Raw genomic sequence first — 17,258 nt, forward strand, 5'->3', positions numbered from 1 at the left:
AAAAAAAAAAAAAGGAAGCCAGGTAATTTGTGGTGGGACAGTAGGAAAACTGTCTTGACAGCATATCAGGTACTGGCTGCATTGCACCTCACCCATCACAGGCTCAATGGTGTAAAAACGTGAAGTCATTTGAAAGATTGCTTTGGGAGTTTCAGGGCAACCTGCTCACACGGAGCCACCTTGCTGTGACATTTTCCCTGAGAAGATGGAACACAAACACCTATTAACCCCAGATAAGGAACTGATGACAGACCAAAAATCAATTACACCAAAGTCCAACTTGGCAAATCAGCTGGTTTATTGAGATTATCTGCAGGAGTAGGGGTGAGAAGTTCCTTATCAAAACATGGATAGCTCAAAAACATCACACAAAGTTTGCTCATCCATCCCAGTATGAGTAATGACTCAAAAAAAAAAAATGTGAGCCCTGTAACTCTCTGGACATTTTTCAGGTACCTTAATAGGTCATAGAGTCTCCTCTCTTCAGCAATCCTTAGTGCTTATAAAGCTTTGAGAGGGGAGGACCTTGTACATCTAATCAACATCAAGGACTAACTGAGCCTTTTGAGTTGTTTCCTTCCTGAGTCTTAATAAGCTTCCCTTTAGAATTTCATGAGTGTTATGCAGATTCATTTTGAAATTCCTGAGATTTAAGGCATTTCCTTCCAGGATGAAATGACTCAGAGAAAACTGCCACATAACAACCCAAACAAGTGCTTGTCCATATTCAACGATCAAGCCACACATAGGATGCCATAGCTGTGGTCCAAATTGGCCCTTTAACTGCTGTATCTGTTAGCAGAACTTGTTGGCATCTGAATTTCATAGGAATGCAGATTGTGAGCATTGAGGGGGACGGTCACGGAGGTTTCCATAATACTGCACAGGAAAGCCGAGAGGACAGAGCCTGTGTTCAAGTCACAATCTCCATGGCAGTTCCTGAAAAGGAGACAGGTGAAACTGTGAGAGTGAAATTAATGCTGTAGTAGAGACCCCCATGAAGGGACTCTAGCCAGCCCAAGCATGGCAAGCATGGCTCTGGCAGGCCTTGCCCTTCTCCCCCACTCTATCTGTCTTGCTAAAAACCATTAGATTACATTCCTAAAGCTAGCCACCAAGGTCTATTCCCTTATTTGACCTCTTCCTCCTCCTGAAACTGACCATTGAGGTCCAGCTATCAAAGTATTGAAGTTCAGCAATCAGAAGCCCCCTTTGGCTGCCATAATTAACATGCCCAATTAAAATTAAACAACTCATCCTAACATGGGGTTTCTCATTTTACCTTTATAAACCACCCTTTGCCTATGAGCATGTCTGTCTCCCTCTATCCAAGTGCAGTCCCTTTGTTGTGCCCAGATCATGACCCACCAGAGAGACCACTAAAGATGAGCATGCTGGAATGCAAAAGCAAGGTTTAATTCTGGATATCCAATACAAGCCTAGGCAGGGACTTCGTCCAATACATCCAACGCAGTGGAGGCTGGAGGAAGTGCCCGCCTGTCTGCAAGCTCAGTTTTTAAAGGAAAAAAATCACAAAGTTACATCATTTAGGGGTGCTAGTATGGGTACAATTCTGATTGGCTCGCTTCTAGGGGCTTTCTAGAAATCATGGCTTAATCTTACTTCTAAGGGAGTGGTTGCCCACCACCATTTCTCATTGGCTGCCCTCAGGTGGGGGCATTTCTGTGGTCAGTTACCCTGGAAACCAGGGAGAGGACATTCCATAGTCTGGCAGTCATTACCTCGTGACTACCTTGTGACTCTGTACTTTTACACTTCCTGGTTTCTGGAATCTGGACTGACTTGTTTCAGTAACTATTGGACTATTACTAGAAGGAGAAATCTTAGGCCTTAGTTTTTGGGTGAAAGCATTTTGGTGTTATTACTAAGATGGCTCATTTTGGTCTCACACTTTGTCACCACAAGGCAAAGTCCCCTTCCCCCTCTCCCTTGTCCTTCCCCTTCTCCCTCTTCCTCTGTCTCCTGTCTTTGTCTCTTATTCCCTCCTTTTGTCCCTCTGGGGCAAATAAATCTCCCTTGTGCTGAAAACTTGGTCTTGGGGTGTCCTGAGCAGATTCTTGTCCCTACACCTCAGATGCTAGAGATGGACATCTACAACATCTTCTGAGAAAAGACAAGGCCATTCAGCAGAGGGTAACATGAATGGCAGCCAACAAGGCCATAGGGACAGAGAGAGCTCTATATGCTACCATCTAATCTGAATGACAGCTGTGGAGCCAGAGGACTTGATTCAAGGCCTAATGTCTGAATACCCTGTGGACTAGGTGCACCACTGTCCTTTTTCACAAGGTCCTTCTGTTGTGCCCAGATCGTGACCCCCAGAGAGACCACCAAAGACGAGCAAACCGGAATGCAAAAGCATGGTTTAATTCTGGATATGCAAAAGCAATACAAGCCTAGGCAGGGACTTCGTCCAATACATCCAACGCAGTGGAAGCTGGAGGAAGTGCCCACCTATCTGCAAGCTCAGCTTTTAAAGGGAAAAGTCACAAGGTTACATTGTTTAGGGGTGCTAGTACGGGTACAATTCTGATTGGCTCGCTTCTAGGGGCTTCTAGAAATTACTTCTAAGGGAGTGGTTGCCCGCCACCATTTCTCATTGGCTGCCCTCAGGTGGGGGCATTTTTATGGTCAGTTATGCTGGAAACCAGGGAGAGGACATTCCATAGTCTGGCAGGCATTACCTCGTGACTATCTTGTGACTCTGTACTTTTACATTTCCTGGTTTCTGGAATCTGAACTGACTGGTTTCAGTAACTAATGGCCTATTCCCAAAAGGAAAAATCTTAGGCCTTAATTTTAGGGTGAAAGCATTTTGGTCTTATTTCTAAGATGGCTCATTTTGGTCTCACACTTCTATTTCTGTAGAAGGGGGCCTTGATTAAAAGCACACATGTGGTTCACCTCTGGAATCTCTGGGATGAAAGGGTCCTACACAAAGGCATGAAAACAAGTAGAAAGGAGCTTGGGTATTTCTTTCAGGCCGCAAGAATATATTATAGAGATTCAGCTGTGTGTTAAAGCTATTCCATGACTGGCCAAGAGTCCTGTCAAGAGGCAAGCCATTTATTACGAATATTTGGTGCTACCCAGCCTTTAACATTCCAGCTGTCTTCTACTATGAAATTCCTATGTGCTAAAATATTTTCAGACCTGAACTTCTAGGTAACTTCCCTGCAGGAGCCAGTACCTGGATAAGGTCAAGTAAGCAAAGTCAAGCTGGCAGGAGACTCATAGCTTTGTTTCTTGTGCAAATGAAGCCCAGACCATCCCCCTGACCCAAGGCCCAGTGGCTCTCCAGAGCAACTGACTGAGAACAAAAGAGGTTTTTACATATCTAGGTGAGAGGTAGAGTAACATTCCTGAGGAGGCAGAGAACCTTGTGCCCAGGGAAAGAAAGGGCAGGCATTTTCTGTAGAAACGGGACTGAACAACATGGCAAGAGAGAAGAGAGGAAGACAGAGGTTCCATAGAGGGTAAGCAGATCTCAGGTAGAGTTTTCTGAGTGCCAGGAGTAGAGAGTAGCAGAGATGGAGAAAGAGGATACAGAGGACGAAGATGAGGCTGGAAGCATAGGAGTTTAGTTGTTAGCAGCACTATGAGCTAGGGAGCTGGACAGAACTGCAGTTATGGAGATGGGATTTCATCCCAGAGAAATAGAGTAGACAGATATAGAGCTTGGTATGTCTAGAGTTATTCCTCCTGCCTTGAATGTCTGGTGGAGCTATAGCTGAATTGATAGAATTTTGTCTTAGAGGAATAAAGTTAACAGACATAAGAATATAGTATACGTAGATTTTTTTCCCTGATATCCCATGCCAGATGTAGCTAACCCCCAGGAACCCTGGGTACTCCATAGGTATTAAAGACACACATGGCAACCTGAAGATGTGCTGATGAACTAGGGTTGAAACTCCACTGAATTCTCATACATTTCTGTCATTTTCTTTCACTTCACCAGGCAACGTCATGTAGAGTTATGCTGCTATCCCCATTTTAGAGGTGTTAAAATTGAGTTTCAGTGACTGTCAGCAGCTTTACAATTGCAATTTTTAATTTTTTTTTAGATTTTTTTTTCATTGTATGTGTGCGAATGTTTTACCTATATGTATTTATGTCCACCATGAGCATGCCTGACGACGTAGGAAATCAGAAGAGGGCATCAGATCCCCTGGAATTGGAATCACAGGTAGTTTTGAGCCACCATGTGGGTACTGGAAACTGAACCTGGGTTTTCTGTAAGAACAACAAGTGCTCTTAACTGCTGAATAATCTTGCCAACCCCACATATCAACCTTTATGGCCACAAAAACATCTATTAAGTAAATATGGAGGGAGATTTAATTCCTTTAGTTGGGACTGGGGATATGACTCAATTGGTAGAATGCTTGCCTATTATGCCCAAGACCCTGGATTTGATCCCAAGTACTAGATATAACCTGGCATGGTGGCACAAACCTGTAATCCCATGGGAGGTAAAAGATCAGGAGTTCAAGGTTATCCTCTGCTATATAGAAAGTGTGAAGCCCACTAGTAGAAGCCCATGAACTGTGGACTGGTGGCTGTGGAGCCTCCATGGGACTGGACTAGGCCCCCTGGATACAGAGGATGGTTGTTTGGCTCGAACTGTTGGAGGGGGCACCCAGGCAGGAGGATCAGGATCTGTCCCTGGTATGTGGGCAGGCTTCTGGGAATCCGGTGCCTGTGGTGTGATGCCTTGCGCAGCCTTGGTGCAGTGGGAAGGGGCTTGAACCTGCCTAGGCTCAGTGTGCCAGGCTCTGCTGACTCCCCGTGGGAAACCTTAATTTGGGGGATGTGGGGATGAGGGGTGGCTTGGGAGAGAGGGCTGGGGGTGGGAGGAGGGAGGAAGTGGGATCTGTGGGTGATATGTGGAGTGAGTAGAAAATTTCTTAATAAAAAAATGAAAAAAAAAAGTGTGAAGTCAACTTGGATACATGAGACTCAGCCAAAAAGAGGGAGGAGCTTGAGAGATGGCTCAATTAATAAAGTGGCTGCCATGCAAGCACCAGGACATGAGTTCGGATCCTCAGAACATACATGAAAAGTCACATGCAGTTGTGAGACTGTAGCCCCAACCTGGTGAAGACAGGCAGATCTCTGAGGATCCCCGGCCCATCAACCTAATCTAATCAGTGAGCCTCATATTGAGTGAGAGACGCTGTTTCAAAACATACAGCTGAAAGGTATGGAGAGATGGTTCAGTTAGTAAGAGCATTTGCTGTTTTTTGTTTGGGTTTGGTTTGGTTTGGTTTGGTTTGGTTTGGTTTGGTTTGGTTTGGTTTGGTTTGGTTTTAGACAGGATCTCATTATGTAGCCCTGGCTGGCCTCAACCTCCCTATGTAGACCAGCAGGCTGGCATCAAACTCACAGAAATCCACCTACTTCTGCCTCCCAAGTGCTAGGATGAAAGACCTAGGCCATCACACAGGGCGTGTTTGCTGTTCTTGCAGAAAATTGGAATTCAGTTTCCAGCAGTCACTACAGGCAGCCTGTAACTCCATCTCTAGGAGTCTGGAGCCTCTGGACTCTGTGTGAAATTGCACACATAGACATAAGCATGTAAGTAAAAATAAAATAAATCTTTAAAAAGAATGAAGGTGGAGAGTGACTGGGAAAGACAATTGATGTCAACCTCAGGACTCTACACACACATGCTTGCACATGTACTCATGTGCATACAGCACATGCACACAGAGAATTGTTGTGGCAGATTAATAGCATTGCCCATTCCCTGACTGTGGGAACATGCTGGAGATTCAAGATTGCGACAGCAATGTGGCTGAAGTTCCGATTTTTGCCTGTGTGTCCCCACTCAGCAAGTCCAGTAAGTGTCTTCTAGAACTAATACTCATTCTTATCATGGCAGGGGCAAACAAGAGTCAAGTCACAGCAATGTAAGGGTGTTGTGTGGAAGCTCCCTTTCTATGCCCCCAACCAAAGAGCACAGAATCCATGAAAACAGGAAGGGATTACTGTGTCCCAACTGTTGAGGACTTAATGAGCTCCCCCAAATCCAAAACCCTTTTTGTACTTTTAAAATGTAAATCCAGCCTAAAGAAAAGCTCAGTGAATAAGATGCTCACCACCTAAGTTTGAGGATCTGAATTGGATCTCCTTAAAGCATAAAAAGCCATGTCTGTGTGCCACCACCACTTGAGAGGCAGAGGCAGGTGGATCCCTGTGAGTTTGACTCCAGTCTGGTCTACAAAGTGAGTTCCAGGACAGCCAGGACTGTTACACAGAGAAACATTGTCAAAAAAAAAAAAAAAAAAAAAGCCATGCCTGTGACCCCAGTGATAGGAAACAAAGACAGGAAGGATCCCTTGGGGTTACTGGCCAGTCAATGTAGCCAAATCAACAAGCTCCAAATCCAGTGAGTGACCCTGTCTCAAAAAGTGTGGTGGTCATGGGAGGCCAGTCCCTGTCCTGAACCGAAGCAGAGGAGGAGTGGACTGGGGGTTGGGGGAGGTGGGAGAAGGGAATGGGATGAAAGGAGGGAGGGGAAACCATGGTTAGGATGTAAAATAAATGAATAAATTTCATTAATAAATAAATAAAGTGAGGTAGAGAACAATTGAGAAAGCCTCTTGATATTGACCCTTGGTTCCAAACATGCAGTTTCACAATGCAAGAGCAAACAGACACACAACCATACACAAGAGGTAAAACCCATCTGGAACTAATCACGTTTTGCTCTGAAAAACACACTTAGTTAAGAGGCTCTTGTGACTATATATAATATGACCTTCCCCTGTCCTATCCACCTGTAAGCCTGTAGTCTCACTGGGAGGGATAGCCTGGTTATTCCTTGAGATTAAAGCCCAGGCAACATTAAGGCTAACTCACTGTGTAAGGTCTTAGCTTATTAACGAAGGAATGCTTTTGTGAACCTTGTTCTATGCAAGGTAATAATTTTCAGCATGAAGAAACAGGTACACTGAGAACTGAGCTGAAGATGTGAAGGTACATACTGTGTGCTGGAAGTGCATCCTAACCTCTGACGTGTACCGAAGCATTCACTGCCTGCTGAACTTGGAATGGACAGGTGACTCACAGCCAGGCATAAGCTGAGTAACAGCCAGATGCAGCCCTGGTTGCAGATAGGAACAGTTGTTAACGAAAATACACTGAGCTGAAATTAATCACCCAGGTATTAGATACATACAGCCTTATCAATATTGAATTGCTTATCTTTTTCTGTGTCCCTACCAAGACAAAGTTTGTTCTTGCATAACAGTAAAGAAATCATTAGGCTCAGAAATAAATATAATCATGCTTATTGATCTGTTCCCAGTTTTAGTACAAAAGCCTGGACACTGGGAATCCCATGAGAAGAGGCTGAGCCACCCATCCCCCATGTGATAATTAAGGAGATGGATAAATGTGAAGAACAAAGAAGGAGACTTAATCTCTGACACCATATTGGGAACAGATAAAAGGATTCATTGACTGCAAGTCTGTCTCCTAAGGCCTAACAGGAGTTTTTGGATTGTGTGTGTCTATCTATCTGTCTGTCTCTGTGTGTGTGTGTGTGTGTGTGTGTGTGTGTGTGTGGTGTGTGTGTGTGTGTGTGTGTGTGTGTAGTATATGCATATGTGTGTGCAGTTGCACCCACCCTTATGAACAAAGGTGTCTTCCTCTATTGCTTCTACATTTTTGTATAAACTTTTTAATTTTATTACATTTTAAAGTCTGTTTTGGGATGTGTAGGTGTGTGTTACAGCATGCATATGAAAATCAGACTGACAATTTATTCTCTCCTTTCACTGTGCAGGTCCCACAGATGGAACTCCAGTCTTCAGACTTGGCCACAAGTGACTTTATCCACTTGAGCATATTATATTAAAATTTCATAAGTCACAATCTTTTTTAATATTTATTTTTAATCATGTATGTGGGGACAAGAGTGCACATGAATGCAGTTGCGAATCCAGGCCAGAAGAGGGAGACAGATCCCCTGTAGCTGTAGTTACAGGTTGTAGTCCACAGACAGAAGCAGAAGCTGAGAATGAGGTCCCCTGAAAGAGAAACACACACTCTTAGCCATTGAACCATCTCTCAGTCCCACCCCTTTCTGTTTGTAGATATACTCTTCTTTTTTTAAATGTGTATGAGTGTTTTGTCTGCGTGTGTGTATACACACTACACACATGCTTGGTTCCTGTGGAGGTTAAAATGAGTGTTGAAAGCCCTCAAATTGGAATTACAGATAGTTGTGAGCCACCATGTGGGTGCTAGAAACAGAGCCCAAGCATTCTGCAAGAGCAACACGTGCTCTTAACTGCTGACCCATCTCTCTAGTACTCCCCCCCCGTTTTTAGTGTGTGTGTGTGTGTGCACACACACACACGCACGCATGCATGTGTGTATATGTACCCACACATGTATAGAATAAAGTGCATTTTATTAAGATAAGGTGTCTCACAGAGTCAACTAAGCAGATTTCATAGGGGCTCACAGAGACTGAAGCAGCAATCACAGAGCCTGCATGGGTCTGTGCAAGGTCCTCTGCATACATGTTATAGTTGTTTAGTTTGGGGGTTTTGTGGGACTCCTAACAGTGGGAGTAGGCATTGTCGCCAACATTTTTGCCTGCACTTGGGACCCTTTTCCTCCTACTAGGTTGCCTCATTCAGCCTTGATATGAGGGTTTGTGCCTAGTCTTATTGCGTCTTGTTATGTCCTGTTCAGTTGATATCCCTAGGAGGCCTGCTATTTTCTGAAGGGAAACAGAGGAGCAGTAGACCAGGGGTGGGAGGTAACTGGGAGGAGTGGAGTGAGGGAACACTGCAGTTGGGTTGTATTGTATGAGAGAAGAATAAAAATAAGTTATCATTGAATGTGAAAAAAAGATAAGGTCTCTCAATTGATAATTTTTAATATGTCTGTATGTGGTGTATGTGCATGTGTGTGTTCATATCTGCATGTGTGGAGATGCACATGAGGTTAGGGAGGTTCATGCATGTGTGTGCACATGCCTGTGGAGACCCGAGGTTGGTGCTGAGTGTCTTCTTTGTCACTCTCTACTTGTTCTAGTTTGACTTCTCTTGCTGTCATTCAAAACTCGGCCCAAAACCAACACAGGGAGGAAAGGATTGCTTGGCTTATATGTCCAGATCGCATCCACCTTTGAGGAAAGTCAGGCAGGATGCCACTCAGGAAAGCAGAGGCCGAAACTGTGGAGGGATGCTCCTGGCTGGCTTGCTCACTTGTTTGCTTGTAGACCCATGCTTAGTTTTATACAGCCCGGGACCACATGTCCAAAGAATGGTGCGGCCTTCACAAAGCTACACAGAGAAACCCTGTCTCAAAAAAAACAAAAACAAAAACAAAAAAAAAAAAAAAAGAATGGTGCGGCCCACAGTGAGATGAGCCCTGCATCAATTAATAATCAAGACAATCACACACACACACACACACACACACACACACACACACACACGTGCGCAGTGTTCTGGCAACTTCTCAGTTGGGGTTTTCCCTTTCGAAAACAGCACTCAGGGCTGAAAACTAAGACTAACCACCATTACCTCATATACTGAAGCAGGAGTGGTCAGTTGAACCTGAAGCGAGTCAATATGGCTAGTCTCACTAGCCAGATGGCGCTAGGCATGCCCTGTTTCTTCCTTCCAAGGGTAGAATTACAGGAGGCCTTGTTGCTGGAGAATTTCTCTCCAGCTCCCGCCACCAAGTCCCGCCAGTCCCAGAGCCCACTTATAAAATAAACACACAGACTCTTACATTATTTAAACTGCTTGGCCATTAGCTCAGGCCTGTTATTGTCTAGCTCTTACTCTTATATTTAGCCCATTTCTATTAATCTTTACTTTGCCACATGGCTCATGGCTTACTGGTACCTTACATCTTCCTTGTCCTGATGGCGGCTGGCAGTGTCTCCCTCTCAGCCTTCCACTTCCCAGAATTCTTTTCCTTGTCCCGCCTATACTTCCTGCCTAGCCAATGGCCAATCAGTGATTTATTTACTGACCAATCAGCAACACACTTGACATACAGACCATCCCACAGCACTTCCCCTTTTCTTTTCTTAAAAAGGAAGGTTTTAACTTTAACATAGTAAAATTACATATAACAAAACAATTATCAAGCAAGAATTACAGTTACAATATTAAAGAAGAGATCCTATCTATCTTATATTTGTAAGTTTAAAGTTTTATATCTAACTTATCTTTTATTATAACTAAGGAAAATTGTAAGTATCTAGTCTTTAACCACATCAAAGACCTCAGAAGGATATACTACTACCTGAGAAATGGAGAAGGATATAAGCAACTTTTAGGAGTCTTGTAGGGTAGACAGAGACAGCTGGCAGCCTGGACAGTCATTCAAAGTTCTCTTGTAAAGTTGGGGCATCTGTCTTCAGCCCACAGGTCTAGAGTCTCTTATTCACTTTTCTCTGTGTCCTGTAGAATGTCTGGAAGATTTCTCTGCAAAGCAGGAACCTGAAGGACCATTTTGTCAAGCAAAGTTCAGTGGTCACCTTTGTATGGGTCCTGCATGTCCAGTTGATCAGGCAGTCCAGGCAAGAACAGTTTCTTGCCCAAATGGCTATTTTTGTCAAGGTGAAGATAAACTCCGTATGGAGTGTCTTCGATGCCCATCCTCCTCTCTGAAGTAAATCGGTGCTGTCAGGAGCAGACATGTCTCACTGTCCAGAAAGTCTAAATTTTTAAAACATTTTAAATGCCATATTCTGTAGGTCTTTGAAGTGTTTGAAGACTACCTATCTATCTGAAATATAACTATGTATACCTAGAAGACTTAACTAACATGGCTACAAATATGATTATCATAGATGACTAATTATTAATCTATTTTTTAATTATCCATTATAATTTTAAATGAGTTACATAAACATAATACCTCAAACAAGAATAGAAATATATATACAGTATAACAAAATTAAGTTTAAATTTGTATCAATAAACTAAAATCTATAGCAATGTAAAACATTTTAAACAAGTTGTTACTCTTTAAAAGTAGGTTCATTAATCTACCCTTTCATCCTATCATATCTAAACTATCCCCCTTTTTGTTTTAGAAAGAGATTGTATTTATAATCAACCTGATTTAAATAAAAATATTGTTTTTTCTCTGTCCCACACCAGAGGGCTCTTCTGATTTGGGACACAAGAATCTCTTAACCATTTTTTTTTTTTGAGCAATATGTCTGGGTTTAGAGGGGGAGTGAGCCAATTCCATCTCTAAAGCCAGCTTGGTATATTTGGGAATTTGGGCGTAGCTTCTCTTACTACTTCCTGCTGGAGGGGGGCGCTGTATCTTCTGGAGACAGAAAGAAAATTTTAGGATCATGGAGTAGTCCGTGAGGCTGTATATCTGAGCCAGTTGACTTGAAACCATTCTGGATGTTGAATCATCTGGGCCATGGTGTCATTGGAGACCTTTCAGGGGGTCTTGGCTGGTCAAACCTGATGTATCTTAATCTGGAACAAATCCATAGTCTCTGGCTTTCTGTGGAAACAAGAGCAGAGACTCTTTTCCAAAGCAACATATCCTTATATCCAAATTTTGAAGTCAAGGTACCTTTAAAATATACATTTTGGCATAACTCAACAGCTTTTACAATCAAATGTTTTTCTGCAGTTACGAATATCAAAGAGAACATAATCCAGATTCTCTGTGTGGTAGTCATCTTTACGTGGCTTATTTTTTTATATTAGCTTGAGCCTATTCCTTTTAAACTGCAGCCTTCTAAGCCTGAAACGGCACAGTGGCTGCTGGCTCCGCCCACTTCAGCTTCCCAACATGGCGGTGGTCCACTTTCCGCCAGCTCTGGGAGCCGTAACTCTCAGAAATAGTGGGTCTACACTTTTACCAAAGTAGCGTGTAGCCCAGAAACCTCTTTTTTTGTTTTGTACTAGCAAAGGCTAAATCCACCACACAGTTTAATGTGCTACTTGCAGAGGCCTCATTCCCACCATACTGCAGGTCGAGAGCGCACGCTAGGAACCCGCCAGTAGCTCAAACCGGCAGCTGCCGCTTATTTGAGAGAGACAATTAGGAAGCTGTTTTTAGGTTCGTTTTAGAATCTTTTTTCTAAGTTTTTAGGTGGAAACTCTTGCCACCACGTTGGACGCCATTTGTTGCTGGAGAATTTCTCTCCAGCTCCCGCCACCAAGTCCCGCCAGTCCCAGAGCCCACTTATAAAATAAACACACAGACTCTTACATTATTTAAACTGCTTGGCCATTAGCTCAGGCCTGTTATTGTCTAGCTCTTACTCTTATATTTAGCCCATTTCTATTAATCTTTACTTTGCCACATGGCTCATGGCTTACTGGTACCTTACATCTTCCTTGTCCTGATGGCAGCTGGCAGTGTCTCCCTCTCAGCCTTCCACTTCCCAGAATTCTTTTCCTTGTCCCGCCTATACTTCCTGCCTAGCCAATGGCCAATCAGTGATTTATTTACTGACCAATCAGCAACACACTTGACACACAGACCATCCCACAGCAAGGCCTGTCACGCCCACATGAGTTCTGAGAATCTCAACTCCAGTTATCATACTCGTGCTTAGAGCTTTGACTGCAGAGCCATCTCCACAGCCCTGGTTGTTTTCTTTAATTGTGCAGGTTAATAAGGTTTGCTCTGATACACAATATGCATCCTCCTTCTACCCCCCACCCTCTTTGCTCCCATCACCCACTTTTCAGTCTCTGATAATCCCTCCTCTATTTTCATGGTGTCACTGAGATCTGTAATAACCTCACATGCTCAAATATCAAAAGTGTGGCTCCCAGTGGGATAGCGTTGAGACACAAAGCCTTTGGGAAGTGATTGAGCACGAGGGCTCTGACCTCATCAGTGGGTCAGCCCACCGATGGATCCATCGTTTCACGGGCTACTGGGAAGTGGTGGAGACTTTATCATGTGCTACTAATTGTGCTATTACCATCCCTTGCCAGGAAGGTCTGGCTGTGGGAGTTCCTAAAAGTCCAAGTCTGGACGTGAAAACAAGAATGGAAAAGAAGTGAAACATGAAAGTGATTATGTTTGATATAGTAAAGCCAGGAAGGAGCAGAAGGGATGCCAGCCACCCTCAGTTCTGTCTCCCAGGTAACAGTGGTGGGGAATAAAAGGTAGGAGGCAAGAAGCGTGCGCGGTCAAGCAGTCTCGGCGGCGTTTAGAAATTTTCTCTGGATTGACTACACACTATTGACAGCAGTAGGAATGTTGTTGTTGCCTGGGGGCAGTTTCGTCTCTAGTCAAAAGATGATTATTCGTCACACCTGCTCTTCTTGGAAGCCAAGGTCAATGTAGGAGAACGTGACACTCAGAAAAGGACAAGTCTGAACAGCAAGATGGAGCCGGTTCCCTTAGGGTTAGTGCAATGACTAGGGAATCCTAGACTGTGCTCCGGTCATGGGGAGCAGGATAACGTAAACCTTGTGGTTGACAACATGCTCATTATTGTGGCCCTGTAAATCCTGAAAATATCTTAATAACCTTGGTGTCTTCAACCTTGAATAAGGATTATTTATTATCTATCTGAGTGTTTGTTCAGGGATTGATTGACATGTGTACACGCAGAGTTGAGCAAGAATCCAACCCAAAACTGAGATAGAAAATGAGCACTTAGATGGCAAGCTTTCATCCTCTCACCGAGACATCTCTGTTTACTAGAAGATGCTGTCTCTAAAGTTGGAGGGAGTAGATTACAGGAGCCAGGCTCTTGAAGGGCATATTTTTTTCCTTAACTCCCTGTGTCTCTTCCTGACTGCTGTGAGGTGAGCCAATATCCACCACCTATTTCTTGAATCACCACAGACCTGAAAGCTACAAATCCAAATGGCTATGGACTGAAACCCTGAGAAAAGGAGTGAAAATGTTTCTTCCCATGAGCTTATTTTTCTCAGGTCTTTTAGCAACAGAAAACTGTCTAACACAAACTGCTGAGAAATAAGGTAGTTGCTGTCTCTAGACCTAACGCTGCGATTCACAAGCTTTTAGAATTGATTTGTGATAAATGATGAGAAAATATACAAACTCACAGAAGCTGAACAACTCACCACTGGATGAAAACTGGGCCAAGACAGAAATCAAGAAGGAAATTTAAAACTTTTTAGGATTGAACGAAAGTGAAAATACAGCATACCCAAACTTGCGAGACACAATGGAGGCAATTTAAAAAAAAAGTTCATAGCACTACATACCTACATCAAAACACTAGAGAATTCTTGCATCAATAACTTAATGATATTTTTTCTTTTTTAATGTTCTTAAATAGAATGATATCACTTCCTCCTCCCCTTTCTCTCCCCAAGCCCCTCAGCCACCTTCCCTTGAACCCCTGTCATGCCCCCCACTCTTCAGTTGATAGCATTTTTCTTTTACTATATTTGTAACATACACAGATAAATAAATACAACAGTCCATTATTGTTGTTTGCCTGTATATAGTTTCAAGGCTGACCACTCTGCACTGGGCAACCAATAATGGGGCTCATCATTTATCCACCATTATTGGCATCACCCCAGAGATTCAGAGATAGTTCAATACACATAAACATTATAAACATAATCCACCATATATAAACAGACTAAAAAAATGATCATCTCATTAGATGGAGAAAAATCCAATATCACTTCATAACAAAGTCCTGGAGAGACTAGTGATACAAGGGACATATCTCAACATAATAAATACCATTTACAGCAAGCCCACAACCAACATCATCCTAAACAGAAAGAAAATCAAAATATTTCCACTAAAATCAGAAACAAGGCAAGGATGTCCACTCTCTCCATACCTATTCAGTATAGTACTTGAACTCTTATCTAGAGGTATTGTAGTTTTATCTTAATATTTTGGGGTATGTCATTAGACTTTATATGTCTTATTGGGGGTTGTTTGTTTGTTTGGTTGGTTGGTTGGTTGGTTGGTTGGTTGGTTGGTTTTGTTTGGGTGGGTTAATTTTGAGGCTAAAACTCACTATTTACCTGAGAAGAACCATGAACTTCTGATCCTCATGAGTTCAGAGATCACACACATATACTACCATACCCGATTCCATGCACTCCTGGAGATCCAAGCCAGGAATTGGGGAAGGCTAAACACTCTACCAACTGAGCTGCATTTCCCTATGCCTGCTTTCGAAACATTTTTTTGTGTTGGGTTTGGGTTTGGGTTTTACTTTTTCCTTAGTCCTTCAAGAGCTTCATGGTGTGTACCCCATAGTATATGTGTTAGAAAATAGATGACAAACCAGAGGAATCTGAAGTCAGAGCTTGTTCAACAGAAGTTATGAGCTTATTGTGGAAAACCTAAGAAGGGCTCACACCCATATTCAGATAATGAGAATATTTCTCTTACAAGCTAGGGAAGTTTTGTTGGGTTAGAAGATTGAGAAGGGAAGGGGATGTATGTGTGGTCAAGTGTGTAAGATGAATATTAAAAGGTCTTATTAATAAAAGAAAAACAACTCAGAGCCAGATATTGGGGTGAAAGCTGAAAGATCAGAGGAACAGAATAAGCCAGCCATGTTCTTACCTCTACAAAATCCTCACCCTCAAGAGAGAGACTTCCTGTTTACTCATGCCTTATATAACTTTCTGTGCCCTGCAATCTTCCCTCATTCCTAGTGCTGGGATTAAAGGTTTGTGCCACCACACCTGGCTCTGTTCCCAGTGTGGTTTTGAACTCACAGAGATCCAGACGGATCTCTGCCTCCCGAGTGACAGGATTAAGGGTGTGTGCCACCACGGCCTGACCTATATGTCTAATTTAGTAGCTGGCTCTGTCCTGTGATCCCCAGACAAGCTTTATTGGGGTACACAATACATCACCAGACAGGTGACCAAGTTTCCTCTTTCTCTGAAGGCATTGGTTATTGTGGTGTGGTTGAATTCAAGCACTTAGAATGTTTTGTAGAATATTCTGTGCCATTCTTAGAACAAAAAGTTCATGTTAAGGGTCAAAGATGGCAGCACAGCTTCAATTTGCATGATGGAGATCATACTACAATAGTAGAGTTACACATTATCCATGTTATTTTTGTACTAGTAAAAAGAATCAGGAATCTGCTCAAATCAGTTTAAGGCAAATCCTATTCAAGTATATATTCTGAAAAACTACAACAGTAGTCACTAGATGAGAATATCTCTCCTCAACACTTTCTTCAGACCCTTAGCAACATCCTTATTCCTCAGAGTATAAATAAGAGGATTCAGAGTTGGAGTAATGATGCTATAGAAAACAGAACCAACTTTGTCTTGCAATGGAGTGCGCTGGGACCTGGGCCTCATATAGGAGAATATGCAGGCACCAAACCAAAGGGAAACCACAAGGAGATGTGAGCTACATGTAGCAAAAGCATTTCTCTTACTCCCAGCTGAACGCATCTGAATGACACTGTGGAGAATGAATCCGTAGGATGTAGAGACAAGGATGATGGGAAGGAGAAGAAGTATAATGCTGCTGATATAGACTGTGTTCTCATACACAGTGATGTCCCCACACACCAACTTCAAAACAGCTGGAAATTCACAGTAGAAATGGTGGATGATTCTCGAACCACAAAAAGGGAAGCTCATCAAGATGGATGTGTGGATTAGGGAGTTCACAGATGCACTCAGCCATGATGCGACAGCCATCATCACTCCCACTCTTCTGCTCATGAGCACAGTGTACCTCAAGGGGTGGCAGATGGCAACATAGCGGTCATAGGACATGAGGGCCAGCAGGAGACACTCTGCACCACCCAGAGACAGGTACAGGAAGTGCTGGGTGGCACAGCCTACAAACGAGATGGACTTCTTGCCTGACAGGTAGTTGCTAGCCATCTTGGGAATGGTTGTGAAGACGTGCATCAGATCCATGAGGGACAGCTGGCTGAGCAGGAAGTACATCGGTGTGTGAAGACGGGGATCAGCGCAGATGAGGAGGATGGTGAGGCTGTTGCCACTCACTGCTGTAAGGAAGACCAGCATGATGAGGAGGAAAAGACAAAAGTGGTTGAAGGAGTCATCAAAGAGCCCTTGAAGGATGAAGTCCTCCAGAGAGGTCTGGTTCCACCTCCACATGCTCCGTTCCTCAGCCCCTGAGGGAACAGGGAGAAGATGGAAGTGTCATGCAAGAAACACAGCTTCACAATGAGCACTTCTTTTCTCAAGAAAAATGTGAAGAATATTTTCTCTTTATTTCACATATTTGAAATGTCTTTGTATGTATTCACTGGA

The 17,258-nt window shown here is 43.2% G+C and overlaps 1 protein-coding gene across 1 annotated transcript; it reads right to left on the bottom strand.

Moving 5' to 3' along the window:
• Positions 1 to 16,166: 16,166 nt before the first annotated feature.
• LOC131900866 (olfactory receptor 2AE1-like) lies at positions 16,167 to 17,102 on the bottom strand. The gene has a single exon (XM_059252193.1). The coding sequence runs from the start codon at positions 17,100 to 17,102 to the stop codon at positions 16,167 to 16,169; it is 936 nt and encodes a 311-aa protein (XP_059108176.1).
• Positions 17,103 to 17,258: the final 156 nt, after the last annotated feature.

Source organism: Peromyscus eremicus, unplaced genomic scaffold (genome assembly GCF_949786415.1).
Source record: "Peromyscus eremicus unplaced genomic scaffold, PerEre_H2_v1 PerEre#2#chr23_unloc_1, whole genome shotgun sequence".
Taxonomy (NCBI): Eukaryota; Metazoa; Chordata; class Mammalia; order Rodentia; family Cricetidae; genus Peromyscus; species Peromyscus eremicus.